Source organism: Furipterus horrens, unplaced genomic scaffold (assembly GCF_987537825.1).
Source record: "Furipterus horrens unplaced genomic scaffold, mFurHor1.1.pri manual_scaffold_2, whole genome shotgun sequence".
Taxonomy (NCBI): domain Eukaryota; kingdom Metazoa; phylum Chordata; class Mammalia; order Chiroptera; family Furipteridae; genus Furipterus; species Furipterus horrens.
The window spans coordinates 14,150,025-14,177,454 of NW_028327172.1; the positions used below are offsets into that span (position 1 = coordinate 14,150,025).

Sequence of the window (27,430 nt, forward strand, 5' to 3'; positions counted from 1 at the left end):
CAGTAATCCCATCCCCCTTAGTTTATGTTCATGAGTTGTGCATGTAAGTTCTTTGACTTCACATTTTCCTATATTATTCTTAATTTCCCCCTGTCTATTTTGTATCAACGCATTATGCTTTTTAGTCCCTGCACCATTTCCCTCTTTCTCCCCCTTCCCCCTCCCAGCTGATAACCCTTCAAATGATCCCCACACCTATGATTCTGTGCCTATTCTGGTTTGCTTAGTTGGATTTTGTTTCTATTGTTTAGATTTAGTTGTTGACAGTTGCAACTTTGTTGTCATTTTAATATTCATAATTTTGATCTTCTTTTTCTTAAGTAAGTCCCTTTGACATTTCATATAATAATAGCCTGGTGATGATGAGCTCCTTTAGCTTTACCTTGTCTGGGAAGCACTTTATCTGCCCTTCCATTCTAAATGATAGCTTTGCTGGATAGAGTAATCTTGGTTGTAAGTCCTTGCTTTTCAGCATCTTGAATACTTTTTGCCAGTCCTTTCTTGTCTGCAAAGTTTCTTTTGAGAAATCAGCTGAGAGTCTTATAGGCACCCCTTTGTAGGTAACTCTCTGCTTTTCTCTTGCTGCTTTTAAGATTCTCTCTTTATCTCGAACCTCTGGCATTTTAATGACGATGTGTCTTGGTGTGGTCCTTTTTGGGTCTAGCTTGTTTGGGACTCTCTGTGCTTCCTGGACTTGTATGTCTATTTCCTTGGCCAAATTTGGGGAGTTTTCCTTCATTATTTTCTCACATAAGTTTTCAATTTCTTGTTGTTCTTCTCCTTCTAGCATCCCTATGGTTTCGATGTTGGCACGTTTAAAGTTGTCCCAGAGGTTCCTAAACCTCTCTTCATTTTTTTCAATTCTTGTTTCCTCATTCTGTACTGCTTGACTGTTTTTTTCTTCCTTATGTTCCAAATCATTGATTTGAACCCTGGTTTCCTTCCCTTCACCATTGGTTTTGTGTGGATTTTCCTTCGTTTCATTTTGCATAGCCTTCACTTCTTCCCTTATGCGTTTGCCGTACTTAAGCATATCTGTCAAGCCTGTGAGCATCTTTATCACCAGTGTTTTGAATTCTTCATCTGTTAGGTTGGCTATCTCCTTGTCGCTTAGTTCTCCCACTGGAACCTTGATCCATTCCCCTATTTGGGCCATACTTCTCTGTCTCCTGATCTTGACAGGCTTCTGTGTTTGTCTGCCTCTGTGTCTTAGGTGGAGTTGTTGTTCCTGTTATGTTGTAAGGGGCAGAGCCTTAGGAATTCGTCAATACAGGGTGACCTGTTTCACCACGTTGTAGTGCTGTGTGGGGGAGGGGTCTGAGAGGGAACAATGCCACTTGCTTACCACTAGCCCCTTTTCCAGGCACTTCTCCCACTTTTGTATGGGCCTGGCGCCTCTCTAGCTGTTGATCTGGCTGTTGTTCTCAGAGTGGGTGAGTCTGCAGACGTTCTAGGACTATGGAGGCCCTTTTAACAAGCGAACTCTGCTGAGAGGCCAGCAGTTTCTTTCTCCACTCCAAGCCCCACTGGCTTGCACAGTCAGAAGCAATGAGGCTTTATTTTCCCTGGTGCTGGGTCTGCGAGCTGTGTAGTCTGGTCTGGCGCTGGTGCTGGTGTTGGTGCTGGGAGTGCTCCCCAGGTGTCCCTCCCTACTTTTTAAAACATGTGACTGTGATTTCCGTCGGCCTGCTACTGCCACCACCACACTGCATCCTCTCTGCCCTGGCTCCGCTGCTCCTACCTGTCTGGATAAGTATTTCTTCTTTATATCTTTGTTTGTTGGACTTTCATGCAGCTTGATTTTCTGGAACTTCTGGTTGTATCTAGTTTTAAGGTAGTTGTATTCCTTCTTAGTTGTGGAGGGAGACGCAGTGTGTCTGTCTAGGCCTCCATCTTGGCTGGAAGTCCTAACTTTTTAAAAAGAAAGTTTTAGATGGTATTTATTAAATTTTTGCCTCTTATAATTTTTTGATGTCAGTGACTAATTTATACCTTATTTTTTCAGATTATCGAAGTATTTTCCATAACCATCTGCAATATTTGCACCCATGTTCATCCCATCTAAAGACCACATTAGAAATGTTTTACTCTGAGTTTCATCAAGGTGCCAATGCAAGTACAGCAGCAAAGTCTATTCAGAGCGCTTATGAGGATGATGCAGTGACTGAAAGAAGTTGCAGGAGCTGGTTTTCCTGTTTCCGAAGTAGGGATTTCTGTTTGAAAAACGAGCCAAAAGAGGGTTGTCCAAAAAAACTTGATTCCGAAGTATTGGAAGCTGTGGTCACAGAAAACCCCATCATTACCTCTAGGGGACTTGGAGAACAATGTAACGTAGCCCATACAACCATGCTACACCAACTGAAAAGGATGGGGAAGATTTCAGTAGTTGGAAAATGGGTCGCACACAAGCTGTCTCCAGAGAATCTGCAACAGCATGTTGCTTGTTGTGAACCATTGCTTTCAAGACACCTTCAGGCACCATCTTTAGGTAGGCTTGTTACAGGTGCTGAGAAGTGGATCCTTTACCATAATGTTACACAAGACCAATCGTGGATCAGTTGAGGAGCAAGAAGAATTCAAAAACCAAGAGGAAGACTTCATCCAAAGAAGATCATGTTGAGTGTATGGTGGGATATGGAAGGAATAGTCCATTATGAACTGTTAAGACAACAATCAAACAATTACTGCTAACCTTTCCTGTGAACAACTTTGTCATTTGAAAGCAGCTTTGAACCAAAAGCGACCCTCCTTAGTCAACAGAAAGGGTGTCATCTTCCATCACAATAATGCTCGTCCTCACAGCCCAGCTCACCAAAAATTTCTTGAAAGAGCTTGGTTGGGAGATATTGCTTCATCCTCCATATTCTCCTGACCTTGCTCCTTCTGATTATCACTTGTTTCGGGGACCACAGAAGCATTTTGATGGTCTTAGGTTGACGCCAAGAGAAGAGGTTGAAAAGGAGTCGGATTCATATTTTGCTTCAAAACCTAAAGAATTTTACAAGCATGGCATTTATAAGCTAGTTGACAGGTGGAATGAGGTTCTAGAAAGCAAAGTTATGTTAACGAATAAATATTTTCATAATCATGGGCTTTTTCATTTTTAAAATAGACCTCGAAATTGGACATCATTTTTGCACCAAACTTATAAAAATGTACTAGACCCAATGAAGGGCAAAGATTCAAGAAATTGGCCCATAAACACTACAGATTTAGGGTAGGGGGTTTCTGTGGGTTCTCCCAGGTTCTTTACACTGGTACCCTGCAGCCCCTCTAGAGTAAGGCTCAAGTGTCTTGGAAAGCTGGAATGGATTAAGGTGGAACGCCATTCTCAATGTCACTGGTCATCTTCCCCGACAACAGCAACAAAGCAGGCCTAGACTTGGCTTAACCGCGAGGGTCTCTATTTTAAGCTACGAGGCAACAGCTGAGAACCATTTTAAATGCAGCCACTACCCAGTGCAAGATCCAGTGTATCACACCTTACTGAACTTATTTTTGCATTTCTCCCGGGATCTCATAGAGCCCAGTGATTCTTGCTAGGAATTAATAGCTCCTAAGATTTAATCTCAATTTCATTTTTACCTCATCCCACATTCCCAGCCTTCTAAAAATATACTAGAATTTAGAATCCACAGATTTGTTGTTGTTGTTTTGTCTTGTTTAAAATAGTCTGTACCCAGTTGGCACAAAGGAAATGAAAAGAGAAAAAAACCACCTTAACAAACACAGTTATGAAACTGTCACACTAAATGGACTCTTCTTTTTCTCACTCTTCTCAGAACTTTGAGAACCTGCTCAAAACCTTGCCCCTTGGTTGACTGCAAAGCACTAACTCCTTTATGTTATTTTCAATTTAATTTTATTTTTTAGAGAGAGGGGAAGAGAGGGAGAAGGAGAGAGAAACATTGATTGGTTGCCTCTCGCACGCACCCCAACTGGGACCACAACCCAGGCATGTGCCCTGACTGGGAATCAAACCGGCGACCCTTCGCTCTGCAGGATGCTGCCCAACCAATTGTGCCATACTGGCGGGGGCAGAACTCACTCCATAAATCTAACTTCCTCCACTTCTAGCTTTTTGTTAACTATCTCTTCATTTGCCCCATTTTCCTGGCACTGCAGTCAAGATGTTTTTAGTCTTCCAGGCCATGTCTCCCTAGCATGCTCCCAAGAGTTTCTGAAGACCTCTCAATATCAGCAACAGCCTTATTGCAAATGAAGAGTTGAATACACAACTTCCCCTTTGTAGAGCTTAATTTCTAGGAGTTCTAGATCTCACTCTTGCATCCAAAATGATGAGTCACTCAAAGGCTGGGAAAACAAGCCAAGTACACGGACCAGGACCCAAATCCTATTCTGAAACAGCGGTGGTAGGAAAGTTTCCAAAAGCCCCAATATAAGCACATGTCATCCATTTAGAAGTAAATATTTCCTTCTGTTTATCTCCAGTCTCAGTATTTATATTTATGGGAAGTGATTCAAGAATTAATATGCAGTTAGTTCCATTTAGTTCCCAGAGAAAATGGCTGCAGCATATATTCCTTAGTCATCGCAAAAACATGAGGAAGGGGTCTAAATGATTAAGTCCATGGTGATACTTTCTAACGGCAAAACAGTGTGCTCGCGTCAGTTCGCAAGAGTTTTAAATTAACTGGATGTTTTTTTCAAGGGTAAGTATGTATTTACAGGCTCGCGTGGCATCAGATTACATGGCTGATTCCTATAAAGAGTTTAAAAGCCTGAGTTACCATCAGAGAAAGGATACAGAGAAAGAACTAGAACATGGGAGAAGGTGAAGCAAAAAAAGAACGGGGATTTCAAAATCCTTTCTTTCTCTAACTCATGCAATAGGATTTGGAAGGGGAGACGTTTGCAATTCAGTGGAAAACAGAAAGCAAGGGCAAGGAGAAGCAGCCTATAAACTACCATCAGCAGAGGAATGTCCCAGAAGACTTATCTCCGTGTAAAAGGCCAATGCCCTTGGTGAAAAGGTGGGAACAGCAACCATAATGCTCGCAGTTGGTTCCGCTTCCGTCATCACCGTCATCACCATCACCACCACCTACCACTTATTCCCTCCAGAAGTAAGCTCCATGCAAGCAGAAATTTTCGTCTGTTGTTTTTAACTAGCGAGGCCCCAGCCCTCAAAATTGTATCCTAGGATAAAACAGGAGCTCAGTAAATATTTGTGGCTTAAATCAGACACTTACTATGCACCAGGCACTATTTTAAGTGCTTCACCTATATCGATTTGTTTAAACCTAATAACGCAAGGACATTAACCCAATGTTACAGATGAGAACATGGAGCCTGGAAAGGTTCATCAGGGTTTACTGGTCTTGTTTCAAATCTAGACCTCCAGTCACATGCTGAGCTGGGCTGTGTCCACACAGCTCACGAAAGGAGTCAGTCAATGACTTCAAGATTCCTAATCCTCAGAGAGCTCAACTTCTCCAGAAGTCTCCCTTTCCTAGCCATAGTCCTATTATATGTATGCTTTTAGCCAGTTTTAGAGAGGCATTTAAACTCTGACCTAGCACAGTTGCAAGAACTCTTATAACTTTATCTTGAGTGATGTTGGAAGACCCTTCTGAGAAAAACTGTATAACCAAGAAGTTTCCTCAACAGCATTTAGGGTGTATCTGCCTAAACAATAAAACACCCACTGTCACCCTTGATCTCTTTCAGTGGTTATTATCAATACAACCAATAACAGGAATTATAAAAATAAACATAACAGAACTAGAATCAGTGAAAGGACAGGATGAACACAGATGCACGCAGCTACCAAACCACTATTCCTCCTGCCTGTCATGGATACTGAGATGTGCCTTCTTCCGAGTTTGAGTTTAGTTCATAATTCCCTTCAGAATTACTTCCTTTGGAGGCGAAAAGTCTCATATCATCTAAATAGTAGCTTAGCTGCTCAGATGACACAAACTACTTCATTAAAGATAAACCACATTTCTTAGATCCCAAAATATAAAATGTTAAGTGCCCCCACTACTGGCAATGGATCTGCTATAAGGAAAAAAAAAGTGAGTAAAATACAGATATCCTACCCTAGTCCCAGGCTTAGCCCATTAGTACTGAATGTACATATTCTGGCTTGCTATTAAAGGAGTGTGGTAGGAATAAACTCAGGTGTACGAACAGGTCAACAGGAAAACTTTTGAAGAGATTATTTATAGGTTTTACATAAGATAGAAGCTTCTGTGTCTCAATATTCTAGAGAACTTGTGCTACCGGCCAAGGAGAATCCGCAGTTCCAAAACACACACACAAGAAACAGTTAAGGCCACGAACTATCTTGACCAAGGGAGACAAGATTTCTGTCATTAAAAGCAAAAACGAAGTGAAAAGCTTGTTTTACGGATTTATTCTTCATTACAATCCAGTACTAAAGCAGCAATCAAGCTGACTGATTCCACGGGCGAGGTGTACATTTACGAGTTGGGGTGTGGGGTTGATTCAGATGATGTATTTCTGTGAGTCAGCAAACAGTAGCCATGCACGGTTACAGAATAAGTTAAGAATTTCTCTTTAGAAACAGATACATTATTTTCATAAATCTATTTCCTTTACTGCCCTCCACTCTTCCCGCTCCCAAAATCAACCATCTTGAGTGACACAAGCTTAAGAATGAAGACTCTTTCTCACAAACAGGTTTTCAAAACTGTTGAGTCTTTTTTGAATTCTCAAGCATTTTAAAAGTCCTAATATTCTCAATCTAGTGCATAATTCTATACTTTTAACCTTCTCTTTCTGTAATTAAAACATGAATTGTGATATTCCAAATTTCAAAGAAAAATAAAAAATCTCACCACTAAGAATCTTTCCACTGACACAGCAAAACCAAACAATATAAAAACTGAGTGTTTATGGGTCTTAATAAACTCTTTTAATAATATATGTGTCATCCTGTTGTGATTAGGAACCATGAACCTCACTGAATGGTGTCCCAGGCAGTCACCTTGCAAATTCTGAGTTTAGCCCAACAGGCCAATTCTCAGTATTATGATGTGCAGTGCAGGGAGGCAGTACTTAAAGCATCACTCTTCACACACAAACACACACACACACAGACACACACACCCCACACCCCACCTTTTGGACTTACATTATTACCGCTGCTCATACCTGGTAAAGGGCTGAGAATGGGGTTAGGGAAAAACACCTCAGAAGCAAATTCCACAGTAAGGCGCAAAACCCCTGGTATATCAATTGAGCCACTAAATGACACCTATTGACCCTGGCTCTTGTACCTCATATAGACATTGGTATGGGCTGAATTGTGTCCCCTCAAAATTTCTGTGTTGAAGCCCTGACCCCTAGTACCGCAGAATGTGACTGTATTTGAAGATGGGGCCTATAAAGAGATGATTAAGTTAAAATGAAGTTAGGGTTGGCCCCAATCCAATCTGACTGGTGTCCTTATAAAAGGAGGAAACCTGGACTCGCAGAGAGGCACCAGAGTGCTCATGCCCCGAGGGATGGCACAGAAAGAGGCAGCAAAAGGGCCATCATCTGCAAGTCAAGGACAGGGCTCAGGAGCAGCCAACCCTGCTGACATCTTGATCCAGGACTTCTAGCCTCTAGGACTGTGAGAAAATAAACTTCTGTTGTTTAAGTCGCCGAGTCTAGGACATTTTGTGGAAGCAGCCCTAGCAAACTAATACAGACAGCAGCACACATTACATACCTCCCTTTCCGGAACGCTGGCTGCTTGAGGAAAAGAACCAGAGTTTGTACGGTTCCGAATTGTGTACAGTATCTTACTGACCATGGGCACTTAATAAATATTTTAGATGATTATAATAGTTCAAAAGGTGCTCTAAAAAAAGAAAAATAGAGCTTTACGAATAAACTTCATACTTTTTAATCACATGCCACAAATTCTTCCCAATGTCAATTTGGCCACTTAAGCTTTGTAACCTCGGGCCATCTATTAACCTCTAACTCGTGTTTTCTTCCTTTGTAAAAATGAAAATAACAACTATCTCATTTGGTTTTCATGAGGAAGCTCCCAATACAGTACTAGACACAGAAGAAATGTTAATTCTTCCCTTTGCCAACTGGAAAATGTAAGCTCATGACCACAGAACAAGACAGTGGTAAAATTAGGCCTGGCTCTTCTGATACCAAGATACCTGCTAAAAACTTAACCTTTGCTGTGAGGCAGAAAAAGACCTTGCTAGAGTATCCTTTCTGCAAAAGATTTTTCAGTAATATTCTATTTGAATTCTAGAAAAACAGACAACCTCAAAGGAGATCATTTGCTCCTTTTCTAAGCTAAAGTTATCGTGAGCAGAAGAGGCATTAGCTACCAATATTCTTAGAGTAAGAAGTTTGATTTCTTGCCAAAGAAACTATATTGAAGTCATCTAACATCCATAGGTCCTGGGATTTGCCTCTCAACGCTAAAGCTTTCACTCCTGTCCCTGGGCAGAAAGCCAAGCAGATGCAGGAGGGCAATCCATGATATTTCTATGTCTTCTTGCAAGAGGCAGTGTTTCCAGAAGGCGGAATGGAATAAAGAAGACAGTGAAAAGTACAGCAGGAATGTCTCACAAGTAGGGCACGTCTGACCTGGAAGCACTGGGTTCAAACAGGTAAGCCCCATTATATTTTTACTATGTCATCTTTATAATTATACTCCCAGACACCAAAGATGACTATGATTTTCATGTTTTAGTCCTATTTAAAAGGAAAATTCTTTCCAAATAGATGCTACCTGGGGCTAGCCAGAATAAAAAACAGGTCAAAGAGCTAGAAGGCAGGGGAGAGCTTTGTGAATACTGGTAGGGAATGCTCCGATGTTATGATCGCCTGTCCTATGGGAAACAAGAAGGAATCGAGGGGGAGCCTGAGTCATGTTTCTTGACATGTGACAGACAGCTCATGCAATAGAGAGCCATAGGTTTCCAGTCTCAGGGGTATCACCTTCAAATACGTCAATGTTCTAAGGATGGATCAGTTTTCCCAACTGCTGAGGTCCTGCTGTGAGGAGAGACCCCAAGCAAAACAGAAACCCCTGACTGGGAGCCTTTGAGGTGGCAGGAGCCATGAGGAGTTCAAAGGCAAGGCCGGCCACTGACTTGCACCTCCAAGAACCATAGGGGTGAAAGGTTACTAAAGCAGGAGCCACTGACCAATAAAACTGTGTTTGGTCAAACCCTCTCAGCAAAGAGACTAGAGACTGAGGTCTTCTGTGACCAGTTTTCGGAGTTATCCCGGCCTCTGCGTCCCACTGTTCCCTCGGTCAGATAAGGGAGTGTCTTTGGTGATGAGCAGCTGACCAGCTCTACCTCCTAACTATTATAGTTCCATGAAGGAGCTGAAAGGCGGACTGGAAACTAATCGAGACCTGCCATCAAAAATAAATAAATAAGAGCACAACTCGGGTCAACTTGTCGCAAAGGAATCTGCCTGGGGTGAGATTTCCCACGCTTGCTGTGCTAAAACCAGGAGAAAGTAGGCCCAAGTTTGTTTGATTAGAGAAGGCAAATATAAAACAAGGCCCACCGACCAGGCACACTTGAAAGGCCTGCCCCTTTTAATCAAGATACGGACACAACATGTGAAGGGACTACACAGACAGAACTTGGAGGCTGACTTCATCCCAGAAGCTGTCATCGTATCGGGCCACGTTAGGGTGACGTTGTCTCCTCTCCTGATTCCCATGTAGTAACGATTCCAGAGAAAGCTAAGGAGATCTTCTTTGGCAGGTTCTTTACTCTGGGCTGTGGATACGAACGCAGCAGTCGGGTCGCGCGAGCACTGTCCCAGGGAACGAAATGGAGGACAGTGTGGGTGCAGTGCCCTTTATCACTGTCCACCTGACCAGGGGCACAGGAGTCCTCGCTATTGGAAAGCTCCATCTTCTGACTGTTATTAAGATGAACTCTCTTGTTGATTCTGAGTAGAAACCCCAAGGTGTGTTCCCCAACCTGGGACTTGGAACAGACAGAGAAGCTTCAAATAGCTAAACATGCTGCTATGACAGTGGCTCTCAAGTTTCCCCGCCCTCTTTGCACCTGAAGGATGACACACCTACGGGTAAGAGTGACTCAGATTCATCATGGCAGGGACTCTGAAGAGAAATCCACGTCCCCGGCCCCAGCCCGGAAAGCAGTTAAGAATTTGAGTAGCGGTAAGGGAGATGTGTGAAGGCTGAAAATTCCCCACAGGGAATTCTGATCCCTCCCTTGTCTCACAGTTAAAAACTGCTGGGGCAGCTCATTAGACAGCTGAACTCTTCCACCTCTATACTTTCCAATCTGCAAGTTATACCAAAGATTTCCAAAAATTATGTTTGCTGTTATGTCATATATAAAGTTACCTACAACTTGCTAGGCAAAGAGATTTGGGGGCATACGGATTTGTGGTTCTTCTAAGCCAAAGAGAGTACAGTCTGGTCCACTGTTCTCTCTGCATTGCACTGCGATCCTTCAGTATGTTATTCTGACCCTTAAGTCTGTCACCCGCTTCTGGGTCTTCTCATTCACATCAAAAGACAAAATGCATCACTGCAAGGCCTTTCTAAAACACAAATGATACATACAGATCATCAAGATCTGATCAAATTAACCTGGAAGTTAAAAATACTTCAATACATATATGGACTTCAAAGACTTGACAAGAAAACACTTTCTCTTTTTTATAGAAAATATTGGAATCTGAAAGATAACAAGTGAACTGCTCCCCTATTTTAGATTCCTTAATAAAACTGGAAGTCCATATTTAAATATAACAAATTAGCTGTTAAGTTACAAAGAGAGAGGTAACTGTACTGTCAGAAATAGTTTTTACGGAGCTACTTCTGTACCAATCCTGATGCGAAGATCTTCTAAGTGAATACAAATGAATGCATAACTGTTGTCTTACATTCTCAAGAATAGTAGCACAAAATTGTAAGATTGTGTTATTATAAAACTGGAAATTATGCCATGACAAAAATAATTCTCTCAATCGCTGCAATGCTGAGGGAGTTAGAATATATGAATATACATATAATAATCTATATTTATATTTGTAAATACAGGCAGAAATCCTGTGGATTGGTTTAACCCTCAGTGAAGACCTGAACACAATGAATTCTTTAACAAACCTATCGACACTTAATTTACTAGTTACTGTTTGGTAAACAAACCTAGATCTATTTCTGAGTAAGTATATAACGAATTCACAAAACCTGCAATGAGCAATTATTTCTCAGAAATGCTTCATAAATAGTCCTACCCATAGGAAAACAGCCCCCAAATGTCAGACAATTCTTAAATAGGCTGGAAATTAATATCTAACACTTTTATTACAGAGGCCATTTTTTTGAAGCAATGCCCCATAATGGGGACTCATTACAAGGGATTAACCTGTGGTTGACTTCAGAGACAGCTCTCTAACCTAACCAATCGCCAAAGAGGAAACTAGGGCCATTCCATCTACCGACCCTTTGAAGAGCTGTGTACTGAAGAGTAATCGTAATCATAGTATTGAGAACTTCCAAGATATTTGTTAAATATTTTAATACTTTGTTAAAATTATACCATAAGCAATAGCACCCAGTTCACAAAACTTCATAACAAATTACAGGATATCAATTGATTCCCCAGAAATGTATAAAAAAGTAGTTCTGTCACTTTGGAGTCTGGGGCATTTTATTTTGTTTTATTGCTTGTTTGGTTTTTATGCCTAATAACCTCCCCCCACGGGAGCTACAGGAGTAATAAAACAAACCAGTGTTTTTTATTGTTTGCTCAATGAAAACGATCAATCCTAGATCATCAGCTCTATAATTTCACTAACTTCCCTCAAAAATTCCTTGCTTTCTGCCTCAACCTCAAGTTAAATGGCTATTTTAAATTGAACACACTTGCAAAACTGCTCATGTCCAAAACTATTAGAAAAAGGAAAAATAATGGGTTTGTGCCCAAAGGGTACAGAGCAGTTAAAAATATATATCCATTGGCTTTTGCTTATCTCTTCCACCCTCTCCCTCAAAGCTTCAGGCAGGAGAAAAGGGCAGCAGCTATAAAGTACATCATGAAAGCATGGTCCACCCACCCGGCCCTTTTGGAAATCACGGCTGGAAAGCTGAGAGGAGGAGGGTGAGGATGCACTCTCTGAAATGCCTGGAAAAACATTCTGGTCAGGAGGTGCCAGAGATTTTGAAACTCCCATCAAGCTGCTGGCCTCGATCCAGGTAATGGTTTTTCCTTCCCCCTCAGCTGTCTGCTGCAAGAGTTTTCCAGCAAAGAAAGAAAGGAAAAGTGGTAGGGGAGAGGGAGGAGCAGCATCCAGTCCACCTCTCTGTAACTGAGAGGGTAGAGAGGGCCAAGCCCCGCAGGCTGACATTTATAGAGGGCCTGGTGTATCCATGGAGCACTCTGGGAGGATTACTGGGGGTTAGCCATCTGGTCTAAAAGGGGCAGCAAAGCAGACTGATGAAAGTCCCTTTAAAGTCGATAACAGTGAGTGATCTTGTGGACACAGAGACAGCAAGCTGGAGCGGTGAAGACATGTGAGCAGAGGTCTAGCCGGTCAGACGGCCTTTAGGGAAAAAAATACATTGTAAACCTGGCTCCCCTAACTCTTCAGGGCTGTCCAACTGACTTGAAGCTTGAAAGCACAGACTGTCAACAGAATGGCATTTCTAATCAGGGGATAAAAATAAGAGTGCTTTCAAAATGCACCACCCTACCCCCCACCCCTCACCTGACCCCTAGTGCCCTGCCCCTACCACCAAGAGAAATTTATCCCACCAATGGTGAAGTTCCGGAACTGCAGAGGTTAATTATCTTGCTAGTCTTCTACCTCCAATCACAGCTGCACCAACCCATCCCTTCTGCCTGGCATTTTTCTTCAATTTTAATATCAGAAGTTTCACACGCCTGCCTGAGCTCCTGGACTCGGCAGAAAGGCCCATATAGCTGTCAGCAAACTGATAAGAACTTTAAAATTACTCCGCAGGGCCTCTTTAAAAAGAAGAGCCAAAGGAGCCCATAAAGAAAGAGGGCAGGGGCCACGGAAACCAGCCGCTCACACTGCTTTAACGTGGCATTAAAATGAGCTGCAGATTTATGGCGGGGTTTTAGCCCCTGGCCCAAATCATCTGGGATGAAGCTCTTGTCTCTGCTCTCCTGCGGGATTTCAAATATGGGATGGAGCTGGCCAGAAAGGGGCGGAGGAGGGGAGGCAGAGGTAGCAGGGAGAGGGGAGGAAAAGGGAAGCAGCAGAGGGTACCAGGAAAATCATATACAGGAACTCATTCTCCTTTCAGTGGCAGGCGACCACCAGCTAGTTCTAAAAAGTAATCTGACTGGTCCTCTTAAATTCACATAAAAATTTCCTTTATTTTTAGGTCACACCCAATAAACTGATTCTTCAACTGTTCACCACCCAATTGTCAATTCTAGTTTTAACTTCTCTCCGGAAGTTTATTCCATTTAAATTTTTTAATTCAGAAAAATGAATAAAATCATGATTTGGCAGAGAACACACTAGAAGAGGGAAAAAAAGACAGTATAACTTTTTTTTTTTTTTCTCACTGGAAAGGGGAAAAAGTAACAGTACTTTATCTAACTGTGCCAATGACTTTAAGGCCGGCTAGAAAACCACTGATTTTAATAAACCATTCTGATCGTAACAGAAAAACAGAGAGGTGAATCTCTTTCCATGTCAAGATGTAGAAAGTATACCAGAACCCACAGGAATAAATTTTGTTTCCAGTTTCCAAGCCCAGAAGCAAATGCATAATATATCCGTTGTTGGTAATTCACTGTGGCTCCTGAAGACCGAGCTCCATACCAGGAGGCTCCTTCCAATACTCAAACGCAGACCCAGGCGGAGCGCTTCCAAATCACTGCCAGCAGGAAGTAGACAGACCAGAATATTGATGCTTTAAGTAAATGATTTCACTGAACCATACAAATGTCTACTATTATTAGTCCCAGGTCCGAGTTAAGAAAAACTGGAGCTTGGAAAAGTCAGGTAACTTGCCCAAGGTCACAAAGCTGGTGGACAGACAGCAAAGCCAAGGATATGAACTCAGGTTTCTACAACTCAGGACTTCATCACGTGCTCTCCACCACCACCATTTTTCAATTTTTCAGATTAGGGCCCACACTAAGAAACACCTAAACAAATTTATATTGCAACTCGCTACACATATATGTATATAACCAAAACAAAGTTTTCGGGAAATATTTACTTTTACTATGTAATACAATGGTATTTTCCTTGCTATTATATTTCATTTTTTGAAAATAAAATGCTAGTCATGAACCATTGATTTAACTTCATGAGCAACTAATGAATCATGGCCCTCAGGGTGGAAAATACCACTGTGACAAAGCAAAAAAAAAAAAAGTCATCAGACTGGGAGTTAGGAAACCTGGGTTCCAGCTGGGCTCAACTCTGGCCCTGACAGCTCAAGATCTCTTCAATCCCAGGGCTGACTGGTGATTTGTAAAATATGAGGAAAGGGTTGAATATTTTCTAAGGCCCCTTCCAGCTCTTTGATTTTTTCCTAAATCTCCTTAATTGGCACTGCTTTGCCCTTTCATCACACATCTTTTCATTACTCTTCACCTGTCACCCACTCTCCTTCCGGTCGAATTCTCTACGAAGCCCTCTGCTGGTACTCGGCCCCCCAGCCCCGTCTGCTCCATCTTACCTACTGCGTCCGGCTCACAACAGCCAACCTGCCCGGGGTCAGCGTGCTACCCGGGCATCGTCCTCTCTGCTAATCCGAGACCACCGGTCCTGAGGATTCGCCTCACCTCCTGATGCTTTCCTGACTCCCCCTCCGCCCGCCACAATGTACGGCACAGCACCTCTGGACTTCTAATTTGTCCATTACTGGAAGTACTGTCCTCAGCACCCTCGAGGGATTTCTTAAAGATAGGGCCCCCCCCTTAAAATCTCCCTCGCAGTGCCTGTACAACTAGGAACAAAGCAGGTGCTTAATGCATATTTGATTGGTTCGCATTATGAAATTAAGGACTCTAATTCTCTTAAATTTAGAGACTATTTGGGTGGGCTGCTGTAGGAAAAGTCACAAAAACGATTAAAACTGGTATCACAATAAGGTAAGTGAGCACTTACAGATGAAGGTCCCTGTGCTACTCACTTACGTTTGCCCACGGACAAGGGGTGCAGCTCCGTGGTCCCTCCGCCTGGACTGTGAGGACTTAAAGCTCAGAAGCTATACAACATCACTGCAAATCAACCCAAACCTTGAAGACAAGAAAATTTATTTACAGGCCCTCGTGCACTATAAATTTAAGACTGTTCTATTAAAATGCTTTTCTTGGCTTCCCATCAGATACTTGGCAAAAGTCTTTTTCCAATAGGTTCTTAATACTAAAGTTGGAAGGAAAAAAGTTAAAACACATAAAAATGCTCTTCCTTAAGAGTTCCAATTAAATAAGTCCTTATTTTATCCTGCTTTGAAAAACATACAATACATTGGCAGGTACCCCTCACACTATGGATTTATATACTCAGGAAAACTCAAACACAGAGTATACAGTGCTTTTGAAAAATATTGTGAAATTCAAAACATCCATAAAGTGATTGCACTTATCCCCAAGGCTCTCCCACTGGCCAAGGAGCCAGGCTTTGTATAAGAACTATGGTTGTCTGTTCCACAGAAAGAAGGCCAGGGATCAGGTCGATGTGTCCTGTGGAAGGGCAAGCGATCCAATACCTTTTTTTCAGGGCGAGTATGAAAGCACAAGATTGGGAAACACAGCCTGGAGTGGCAGGTTGGGGCTGGAGTGCCAGGGGAGGACGGGAGGCAGGAATATTAGGCATTCTTTCAAAGCCTTGAGAGTTCAGTTTTTATGTATATAAAAACTTTTCAATTTCACATCAGGGGGATAAGAATGACAGGCATTACAATATTGATTCTGGAAATTACAAGTGAAATCTCTTCCGCAGTCTTTATAATGTATTTCCAGGGATGTGTCCAATCTAAATGTCTCAAGTAATCACTTTTTAAAGACTAATAAGCAGTTCGGCTGAATTATTGGGAAGTTCATCCTGATTTTTAGCCTCAGTCCAGACCATACGGTGGTTTGAATAATGTTGTGGGCAGCAAAACAGATCATGCTCCCCGTCTGTCCCTCACATACTGCGCGGTCTTGGGAGGATTACCTTACGTCTCCTTATCCTCAGCGGCTTCACATTAAAATTTGCCTTACCCTTCCAACTGCCTATCTCACTGCTATTTAAGGCATTTGCTTCGTAAACTGGTGTGTCCCGGGGATGGGGACTGAGGGGAAAGGGACCCTGACGGCTACACGACTGTAAGTGGGCAGAACAGCTAAGCCACCGGCACAGGGAAGCCTCACGGAATACACCCGCCTGGGCCGCTGAGGGTTCAGACAGCTGAGGGTTTACAGCTTCAAGTGAATCACAAAAACACTTTTTAAAAATAGAAAACTTTATAAAATATATAACCCGATATTTTTAGATATATACACACTGAACAGTTTAAATCTTTGCCTAAAGATTCAAAGGCCTCACAAGGAATAGCCATTTCTGTATTTCCTCCACTTTAAGAAACTATGGATATATTCAGTGTTCAAACTGACGGTAAGACTCATTTGGGTCAGAAATCCAAAATATTAAAAAACATGTACTTGTCTGAATCGAAGGATTCTGCCATCTTACAATGATACAGCCGAGACACAGTGAGACAGGGAGGCCTGCAAAGCTGACTGCTATGGATCTAATGTGCTGAGGGAGCTATTTTTAAATAGCGTTTCTACCTTCTCAATGTGCAGTATTCCCTCACTTATCATGGGTATTATGTTCTAGACCCCCCGCAATAGGTGAAAATCTGCGAAGTAGGAACCTTATATTTATCTTAGTATTTATATATATTTTAAGGCTTTATAAACCCTTCCCACACACTTATAAACCATTCCCAGTCCCTTATTAATCTTTCCCACTCCCTTATTAACCTTTTCTACACTTTATAAACACTACTTATGTTCTTAAACATATTCTACACTCTTAAACCTACGTCACTTTAACAACATATGTATACAGTACTGCCAAATCCTGCGATATAGTGAAAAATCTGCGATAAATAATCAAATATATTTTTTAAAATCCCATGGTACAGTGAGGCCGCGATAAGTGAACTGTGATATAGAGAAGGACCACTGTATGCCAGACCAACAGATGAGTCATCTCAGAGACCCTTCAAATGTATGACTTCTAAATAACCAGGGTTAAGGAAACTGGGTAATTCCATGCGGTGGAATTATGTATAAATAAGCTCAAATGAGAGCCTCATTCAGGGGTTCTCCTGGGACTGAGGTGTGCCAATGCTGGCGCGCACACACACTTGCTGTCCCGTGGTCTGCTCTGTCTCTCCTTTTCCACAGCGAGGCCTTAACTGCAGTCCTGGTCGGTGATGGCACCACAGGCCTGGGGCTTCATTGTCTTAAATAGAAGCCTTTTGTGTGTTTCCTAATCGCCCATTATACCTTCAAGTGCACCTCTACTGCCCAAATATTTGGTATGCTTGGTAGGGAACTACGAAGGCAAACCGAGATAAGGCAGTGCAAGAGACTGAAGAGAAACTGCTACTGTAACTTGCCCAAGCGTTAAAGGTGAGAAAGAAAAGAAGATGCTGAATATTTCTGCCACCTCAAAGGCTCCCAGTCAATTGAGTACAAAGAAGAGTTCAAAGGCAAGGCAGGCTCCTGACTTCCACCTCCTAGTGTGGCTGAGGTTAGAGGTCACTGCTGGTGGAGCCACTGACCAATAAAACAATGTTTGGAAACTCCACTCAATAGATAAACTGGGGATCCATTTACACCATCCTTCTTATCCACACAAACAGTTCTAACTACACAGTCTAGTGTCTATCCAGCCTTCCAAGATCCCAGGCTGCTTTCTTTTTCATTGCGATTCAGGGGAGACCAGGGATATGAATGCTCTATTTGACCAGAGAAAAATATTTAGTCGCATACTTCTTCCTGCCTTCAATTGGGAGAAAGATGGTTGATGGGACTCTCCATCTTTGAGGCCTTCCATGAATGCAATCTCCCCAATAAATCGATCTCTGTCCCATACCATCCTCCTTCCATTTCAGAGCCCTGATGTACTTTGAAAAATTTGCACCATCTTCTCAACTTTCTTTGTGCTTATACCCATATGTCCACAAGATGATGGTTAGGCCTTTGTGAGTGAGGATCACAGATTTATTATTGTCTCCCATTATCTTCCCTTGGGAAAAAAAAAAAAGCACTTAATTAGGGCTTCAGTAAATTAATCAACTAGTTAATTCAGCTCATAGGACAATAAAAGGCCAAAGGATACTGTTATAACTATTATCCTCTAATGATTGAAGGAACTGGCTTTTAACTTACCCACAACCAAACAAAAAACTATAAGCTACCCATAACTTGTCCAATGCCATGTATGCTGGCCCTTCTCATTGCTGCCCTTCAGGAGCAGATAACAGCCACAGGTGGTGCTTTTCTTCAAAAATCTTAGCTTAACTACAGCTGATTAACTTTCAGCCCTAGCCCTGTATTTAATGTTATGGCTGTTTCACTAGCACATCTAAAGTCAAGAGGAAAACGTAATCTCTTCTTGTCAGGTAAAAATATGTTTCTGCCTTGGAGCACCCTAATTCTCAAGTCATGACAAGGACTTTGACCACTGTATACATTCACCAGATTGTAGCCTTTCTGATCCTGAACTTGATGCTGCAAAATGTGGCTGCAATACCTTCATCATCAAGACCCTACCCCACATTTTTGGGTCAATTTGGAAACTTTAGCTCTACTCCATTTAATGAGAACAAAATCCTGTGCTAAATACTCTTTTTTCCTCAACTGAAAGAACTAGTCTCTACAAAGAGTGACCGTGGGGACAACGTCAGAGTTAAACACCAGGGCAGACCATGGCATTTAGGGTTTAGGATTTGCTGAAAACACTGCAAGAGTCAGAAGGAAAATGAGTCACTTAAAAGTGGATGGAGACCTCTGCTGGCTATAACTGTCCATGCAGCTCCTGAAGCTAGTTCTGAGTCGCTCAGTGAGAAAATCACTGTTCCTCAGTCTCAGGTCACTGTGGTGCAGGGTACCCACCACTGACGGACGCAACAGGGTTTTTTCTAGAAGTTTATGCCTGTTTGACAAAGAGATTGAAATTTGACCTCCCCAAACAGAATTCACTAAGGTGTAAAAACTTCCCAGAATGAGATGTATGCTATTTTTTCAGCTACTTCTGCCAAGGTCAGGTTAAACTGATGGATGGTAAACAGAGGGCAAAATGTCCAACATAACCTGGAAAGGGTCCTACAGAACAAAAGCACTCTCTCTAATCTTAGACAGATGAGACCTTAACTATCAATAGAACAGTGGTCCTCAATGAAAGGAGGTTTGTCTCACAGGGGACATTTGGCAATGACTGGAAACCTTTTTGTTTGTCACAACTTGGGATGAAAGTGTGCACTGGCATCTAGCAGCTGAACCTAGTCATCCTTTCTACCTGTCTTGGAATTACTTCAACCAGATACTCTCACCTCTAGTTGAGATGAGTCCAGTCTAGAAATCTGGGGTTGGGAGAAGAAAAGAGGCCATTTTTGGAACACCGAATACTCAGAGAAAGGGAGGCAAAACTCAGTGCAGCAGAGTGCTTTAACTGAAAGTAGCACAGAGAATAGGAGCATCGGAAACAGGAGAGAGATTTAGAAAGGGAGGCGGGAAAGTGCCATGACTGACTCCCTTTTGCAAGCTGACGTAAGAGAGGGTATTCACCACCAGAGCAGGTAATTGGCCCTAACGACCAGAGGTGTTCAGGAGAGGAGATGACCTTAAGTAATTAATGTTGTCAAGGAGAGTAATGGTCTTGCTAAGGACAAGAGTTTCATAAGAGTTTTCCAACAGCTGAATGGAAAATGAGAAATGATCTGGCCAACCCCTTCATTTTATAAACGAGGACATGAAAGCCCAGGGAGCTCTGGTGACTTGTCATGGTCACCCAATAGCAACAGAGCCAGGGCACAAACCCAAGTCTTTGGACTCCAAGTGTGTCTCTTTGAATCCAAATAATGTAAAAGTACGCCCTTCTAAATGACGTTTTTTCACTCCTTCGCAACGGTTCTATGATTCTGAGTCGGACTCTGACGATGACCAGCCAAGCTCGCCTCAGACCTGCGGGCCATGCCACGCTCCTATGGAACAACAGCATTCTGTAAGCTAGCCCACACCAAATTCTGCTCCCCAAACCAAACGGTTCTCTCCCTACATGAAGGTGGTGGGTTTTTCTTGGCCTTTTTGTTTTTTAGACTGTAGTCTAATAACAGGAGGTATCTAATTTAGCAAATAATTCCCTTTAGTTATGTTAATAAATCAAGATGCCATAAAAAGAAACACAAAGAGCACAAACACCAGGACTCTTCAAATAGTATTTTCTTCTATACAAGTTGTAAAAACCATGGGTTTAGATCAAGATCCTAGAGATCTCTAGACTGATTGTTTAATTCACTAAAATTCAGATGAGGTCATCAGTTAAGTAACACCTGGGAAGCCCAGAAACTTAAAATGAACATGAGGATGCTATGAAAAAACTAGGGGAAGGCTAAAAATGTGAATTGTTTTCAAATCAGAATGCTAAAATGTTTTACGGGTGAGGCTACTGAGGTCCAGAGAAGGCAAATCCTTGGCCTTCAGAGTTAATAACCGGCCGAGCTAGCATTCAATACAGGTAGCCTAAGAATAAGAACCTACAGGCTTCCTTATTGTGTGGTGCGACCCTCTCTTTGGTTTAAGAAGCTCAGTCATAATAAAGAGGTTTTGTCTGAACACATCCACTAACTTCCACTCCCGCCTAAAACCCTAAAATGACAAGGGAAGTTTTAAATATTAAGGCATAATCGCAGTAAGATAAAGAGAATGGCAGGTGAGGTAACAGCAACAAAATGTGGAAGCTGAAAAGCAGAAGTGGCAGCTGACTGTACAGGCGCAAGAGAGCCGCATCCTAGATGGGCTGAGAACCCCCAAGTGGGGGAAAGGCAGGGCTAAAGGCAGGAGGGTGAGGGGAAGGTATTTAAAGAGCTGTTAGAAGCCCAGATCGCCTCCCCAATCCATACAGCCAGGTGACTGCCCTGTCCTCACCAGGACAGAGGCCTGAGACCGGTTCTCTGGATAAGGTCACACACAGGCTCCCCGCCTGTGGGCAGCGGCACACGGGACAGTTCCATACTTAATGCTGAGAACCCTCCAAACCTTTTCTCCTGTTCATCTCCTATACAGACGATTTTGATAAAAATTAAAATCTTTCAAAATCCATTAAAAAAAAAAGAAAAAACAAGCACAGTACCGATATCAGGATAATCTTTTTAATGGTTTAAAACTTGCTTGACATTTAAGCCCCACTAAATTCTTTTCAGGAGAAAGGGAAGCAGGCCTAAACGGGACACCCACGGGAGTGCTTTCGACAGCAGAGAGCAGCCCAGGGAAGGGGCGCCAGAGGTGGAAGAGAGACTTGGAACAGGGAGGCGGGGGCATTGAAATGTTTGAGGGGAAAGAAACTGGGAACCCAGGCCAGCTTAGACAACAACATTCTCAAGGTTAACGGCTACTCAGAAGCACCACCCTGAAATGTTCCCGCTTCTGTGGCTGTCTTGGTCACTACAACTATCACCTGCTGTGAAAACAACCTTCCGAAAAGGCTCCGCATTGCATCCGGAACTCACAGCAATGGCGTGACCCTAAAATCACAGTAGGCTTACCTCGGAAGTACGTTTAAATCTGATAGTTATTATATCAAATAAGATTTGATATAACTCACTAAGCTGTTTTCCTCTTTTCAGTTTGGTTGGTTGATACAGTGGAGGGAATAAACCCCACTTGCGCGCTCAGCTGCTGTTGCTCCGTATCCAAGCAGTCAAGGCCACCCTTTCACACCACCCAGGTCACAGGTCGGTCACCCCGCTCCCCCCCACCCCCCAAGAAAGCTGCTGGGCCTCTTACCTGTCTCTGCATTTCTTCAATCTGCCTCTGGGGAATGCTCTGCAAAATACTGTATACATCTGACATCTTTTCTTCTGGCACAACCACAGATGCTCTAGAGGTGACAGCAGAACAATTTATACAGGTACAGCCCTTTTCACAGAGCACTTCTATACACATTGCCTTGTTTAATTCTTACAAGCAGAAACAAGAAACCTCCTCAGCCCCCCATTCCTTCTGGTGAGTGGTCCCTGCTCCTTCTCCCTTCCTCATGGCTGGCCTTCTCAAAGAGCCATTCTTTCACCTCCACTCACTACTGCGTCTGCCCTCCCACCACTCCACCGGTGTGCTCCAGCCACCCTGGCACCTTTCAGCCACTGGAACACACAGGCTCTGCACAACAACATGGCCTGGGCCTGTGAAATCCTGGTATGTTCTTCCTTACCCTCCATGGTCCACTCTGAATTAACAATGACTTTTCTCCTTTAGCTACACTGTATAACCAAGTCCATTCATTTACTCGGCAAATATTTATGGAGACTCTATTAGGAACTGGGTCCTGTTGGTACAACAGTGAACAGAACAAGCGAGGATGGCCTGGGAGTGAGAGAGCCATGAGAACACCTGAGAGAAAAGCATTCCAGGCTCTGAGGAAGCAGCGTGACAGGGATGTTCCAGCAACAGCAAACAGGCCAGGCAGCTGGCAAACAGTACAGAAGATGGGGAGTACCAGGAGATGGAGAGAAACAGGAGAGTCACAGAAAAGCATTAAGACCTTGCAGGCCACTGTAAGTACATGGGTTTGTAGTGATCTAGAAGGCCATTAGGTGGTTTTAGGCAAAGCATGGCACAATCTGATTATGTTCCGACAGAATGGCTCTGCCTGAAGTGTCAGAGGAAACTCCTAACAGCAAGACCAGGAGCAGGGAGAGCAGCTAGAGGCCATCGCCAGATCCAGGCAAGAGATGAGGGAGCAACGGATGAAAGTGATGGGAGAAGAGAGCCAGCAGGATCTGCTAACAGAGCACTTATCCTTCAGGCATTTAGCAGAGTTTGTTATTATATTTGTATACATTAATTTATTACAATCTGAGGCCCCCTCCCCACACTACACTAGTCCATTGGGATGGAAGCCACACCTAGTTCCTCTCGTCAGCATAGCTGAGCATCTGGTACATTGCTTAGCATGCACACAGTTAGCACTTAATAAATATTTGTTAAATAAATACATGATTTCGACTGTACAGATGGGAAAACTGAAGCTCAAAAATGATTTGCCAAGATCACAAAGCTAGCCAGTAACAGAGCTGGTTATCTGAACCCAGGCCTTCTGACCCTAAATCCAGAACCCTTCTACCACTTACCCATAATTCAACTCCCCAAACAGATCTAGCTTCTCCTAGGAATGACCCTGCAGACTCAGCTCAGGGTCACTGCCTCTGGAAAGCCCTTCCCACCTCCACGCCAGCAATGGTATGTGTCTCCTTCTCACTCTTCTACAAGCTCTCCACCCGGCCAGGGCTGCACCTCATCGCTGCATTTGGTAATGTCTGGTTTCCTTGTCTATCTTCCACCACCAGACTGCGGGCTTCTTGGAGGTAAGGCTTGTCCTTGATCATTTTTGAATCCCCATCCCTAACATAGTACCTGACAAATAAGAGGCACTCAATAATGTTTTCACGGATGTATAAATGACTGGAAGTTGCTCATCACTTCTCTAAGATATAAAGAATTACATACCCTCCTCCAGGCTGATTTAGGCTCCCTAATCAGTTCCAGGCTCCCTTCTCTGTTCCAGGTTCCCTTCTCTGTTCCAGGCTCCCTAATCTGTTCCAGGCTCCCTTCTCTGTTGCAGGCTCCCTAATCTGTTGCAGGCTCCCTAATCTGTTCCAGGCTCCCTTCTCTGTTCCAGGCTCCCTAATCTGTTCCAGGCTCCCTAATCTGTTCCAGGTTCCCTTCTCTGTTCCAGGCTCCCTTCTCTGTTCCAGGCTCCCTAATCTGTTCCGGGCTCCCTATTCTGTTCCGGGCTCCCTAATCTGTTCCGGGCTCCCTAATCTGTTCCGGGCTCCCTAATCTGTTCCAGGTTCCCTTCTCTGTTCCAGGCTCCCTTCTCTGTTCCAGGCTCCCTAATCTGTTCCAGGCTCCCTTCTCTGTTGCAGGTTTTCCTTGCCCCCTGTGCATGCATCTGTTACAGCACTTAACACACATCATGATAATTGGTTTGTCTTCCTCACTAGATTCTAACCTCTTTAATAGCAGAGATCATATTATTCCAATAAATGTGAGATGAATAAATGAATACACATGCAAGTGAATGCTACTTAAATTATTCAAATATCTGGAGTGATCAGACTAGAGTAGAAATATCAAAAAAGTTGGGAAAAGAGAAAGCAATTAAGCATTTAAGACCAAGTACAGCCTGACAAGTATATATAAAAGGAGCTAATCTTCAATTATCTTTTGCCTCCAAGTCCTAGAGAAATGAAATAAGATGAGGCTTGCAGGCTAATCTGTTAATTACAGTGCTGACAGCCCTAACCAACAGAGCCTCTGTTTGTCCATCTGTACCCTGGGACTGTTTCTAAGCTTCATCCATGCAGAGATGCTCCTCCTCCAGCTTGTCACATTATGCAAATTCAATAGAGACCCTAGAGCAGGGCTTCTCAACTGGGGTTACAAATCATATGTAGGGAGCTTTAAAATTCAGCATTCCTGAGGATAAAGCCCAGGCGGGTTTTTTTTTTTTTTTTAAATAATTTATTTATTTGTTTATTTGTTTATTTATTTATTTATTTTGAGAGAGGGGGGAAAGGAGAAAGAGAGGGAGAGAAACTTCACTGTGTGGTTGCCTCTCACTCACGCCCCCAACTGGGGACCTGACGTGCAACCTAGTCATGTGCTCTGACTGGGAATCGAACCAGCGACACTTGGCTCACAGAAAGCCCAGGCATTTTAAAAAGTTCTCCAGGTAAGTACACTCTGCAGTCCCTATACACCACTGCATTTGGCCAAGAGTTGGTAAATGCTTTCTGTAAAGGGCCAGAGAGTAAGTATTTTAGGGTTTGTGAGCCATGTAATCTCTGTGGCAACTACTCAACTCTGCCATTGTACCACGAGAATAGCCACAGACAATATGTAAATAAAAAGGTATGGCCGAGTTTCAATAAAACTTTATTTATAAAAACTGGCAATCTGCCATATTTGGCTCACAGGCCTCAGTTTGGCAACCTCTAGGCCAATGGACTAATTCTCCTGAAGGAATATAGCAAAACAATCTAAAGAAGTAATTCTTGCCTTGGCTGGTGGGGCTCAGGGACTGAGCACCAGCCTGTGAACCAAAAGGTCTCCAGTTCGATTCCCAGTCAGGGCACATGCCTGGGTTGTGGGCAAGGTCCCCAGTTGGGGGTGTGTGAGAGCAACCACACATGGATGTTTCTCTCCCTCTCTTTCTCCCTCCTTTTCCCTCTCTCTAAAAAATAAATAAAATCTTCTAAAAAAAGACTTAAAAAAAAATAAAAGAAGTAGTTCTCACACCTAGGAATGCATCAAAATTACTTGGGGGCTTCTAAAATCTAACACACACAGAACCACTCGTGGGAAGTTTCCCAGAAGGGAACACCCACCTCTTCCAGTCAAGGACTTCAGAGAAAGGTAAAATGTAGGAGTCTGCAATGACAACGGGGACACAGCCAGCCCGTAACACGTCGCTCAACACCGCCTGGCCCAGCCGAGCACCCCGAAGGACCACACAGAAAGTCGCTTCCTGCAGGAACAGAAGCAGAAACAGGGGGTTACAAACAAGTTTCGCTGACCCACTTGCTCTGACCCCTGCAGACCACGATGTTCCCCAAAAGGCTGAAGCTAAGCGATACTGAGGCACCCCGACACAAAAGCGCTAAAGGAGAACAGCTCACACCAGGAAAACTTGAGCCGTTGGCTGGCTGCAACATTTCACCTTTCTGCTCTTCAGCGTTACCTCCATGCCTCCACTGTTGATATCCTAAAGATGTAAACCCACGCCCAAGCCTTCCTCTGGACACTCAACAACATGACTTCCCCGACATTGGTCGTTTTCCACTCTCGTGTACTATGTAAATGTACCATGGCACAGAGGTCAAACATCATACTTACCACAGCCTACCCTGTGATAGAATTATTTTGTCTGGGCATAGTGGGTTCTCTAGAGCAGCGGTCCCCAATCCTTTTAGAACCAGGGACCAGTTTTTCCACTGACGAGGTAGGGGTGGAGGGTCAGGAGGTGGTGCTCAAGCTTGCCCCCTGCAGTCGACCTAGTAGCAGGGGCAGTGAGACAGGAGGCGGAGCTCAGGTGAACTTCCTTCATGACCCAGTTCCTGACAAGCCATGGACCGGTACCAATCTGCAGCCCAGGGATTGGGGACTCCTGCTCTAGAGGACTCCCTAAAGGGAAGGTATCAAATCTCATTTCATCTCTCTATTCCCCATGGCATCTAGCAGTGTGCTTTGCACAGAGGAGATATTCATTTCATGAATGCAATGCCTTTGAAAACATGTTAAGACAGATACATTTTATTTAGAAAAAATAAATGAAATAAAATGCAAAAACTCAAAAGATTTCTTCCCCATTCACACCCTCAATGGGGGGAGCATTTGGGAAAATAAGAGATGCACAGGAGAAAGAATAGTTGCAATCAGTAAACCAAAATAAGAAAAGGCCCTGTGTGTTATCTGTAATACTCAGTTTCTTCCAGTTTTTGCCTTTAGGAGAAAAAAAAAAAATTCTTTTAAAGACAGACTATTTAATCTTTAAAACTAGAGAAAAGGAACATTTAGGAAAAAATGTGAAGAAACTCAACATGCCAAACTCCTCTGGGGATAAATGGGAAAAGCAGCAAGTCAAAGAGGAGGATCCGTCACGGCACCCGGGGGTGCAGGTGGGCAGCTCGGCCTGTCTCGAGAGTCAGCGTCCAGATGTGGACACGCGTGCTGATAACCGTTCTTCCTGTCTAGACAAAGGTTACTATAAATACTGCTGTTCACATCACCACTGTTATCAGTCAGACATTCCAGAGGAGATGCAGCGCTTTTTGAGAGAAAATATTTTAACAATCTCAGCATGGGCCAGTTCTCTTTGGAAATTTTTAAGAACATATCATACCAGCTCCTCGGTATTTCTCCTTAAACTCAGTTGTCTGCATCTTAAATATTTAAGTGAACAAAACTCAGTGTCTCCTTTCCTAGCCCCCATGCCCTTGGGATGTCAAATATCCTGCTTATAAAACATCCCCCCAAACAACTGCTTTGCCAGTGGCTATGAAAGTGCTGTCATTCCCATGACTTAAGTATAGGACATGCCACCAGGAGGACATGCTAAGGGTGCCAAAACACCAAAACACCGAACAATGACTGAAAATAAAAACCTTCCACTCCCCGCAAAAGCTGACTGCCGCCTTGTGGCGCAGCCC

At 43.2% G+C, this 27,430-nt stretch overlaps 1 protein-coding gene across 1 annotated transcript in view; it reads right to left on the reverse strand.

Moving 5' to 3' along the window:
• The window catches only part of EXT2 (exostosin glycosyltransferase 2), a 132,303-nt gene that overhangs the window by 78,538 nt on the left and 26,335 nt on the right, over window positions 1-27,430 (reverse strand). The window contains exons 6-7 of the mRNA XM_090262394.1: window positions 25,610-25,749; window positions 22,008-22,101 (exon numbers count right to left, since the gene is read on the reverse strand). Of these exons, the coding sequence (XP_090118520.1) occupies window positions 22,008-22,101; window positions 25,610-25,749 (234 nt within the window). The remainder of the gene's footprint in view (window positions 1-22,007; window positions 22,102-25,609; window positions 25,750-27,430) is intronic.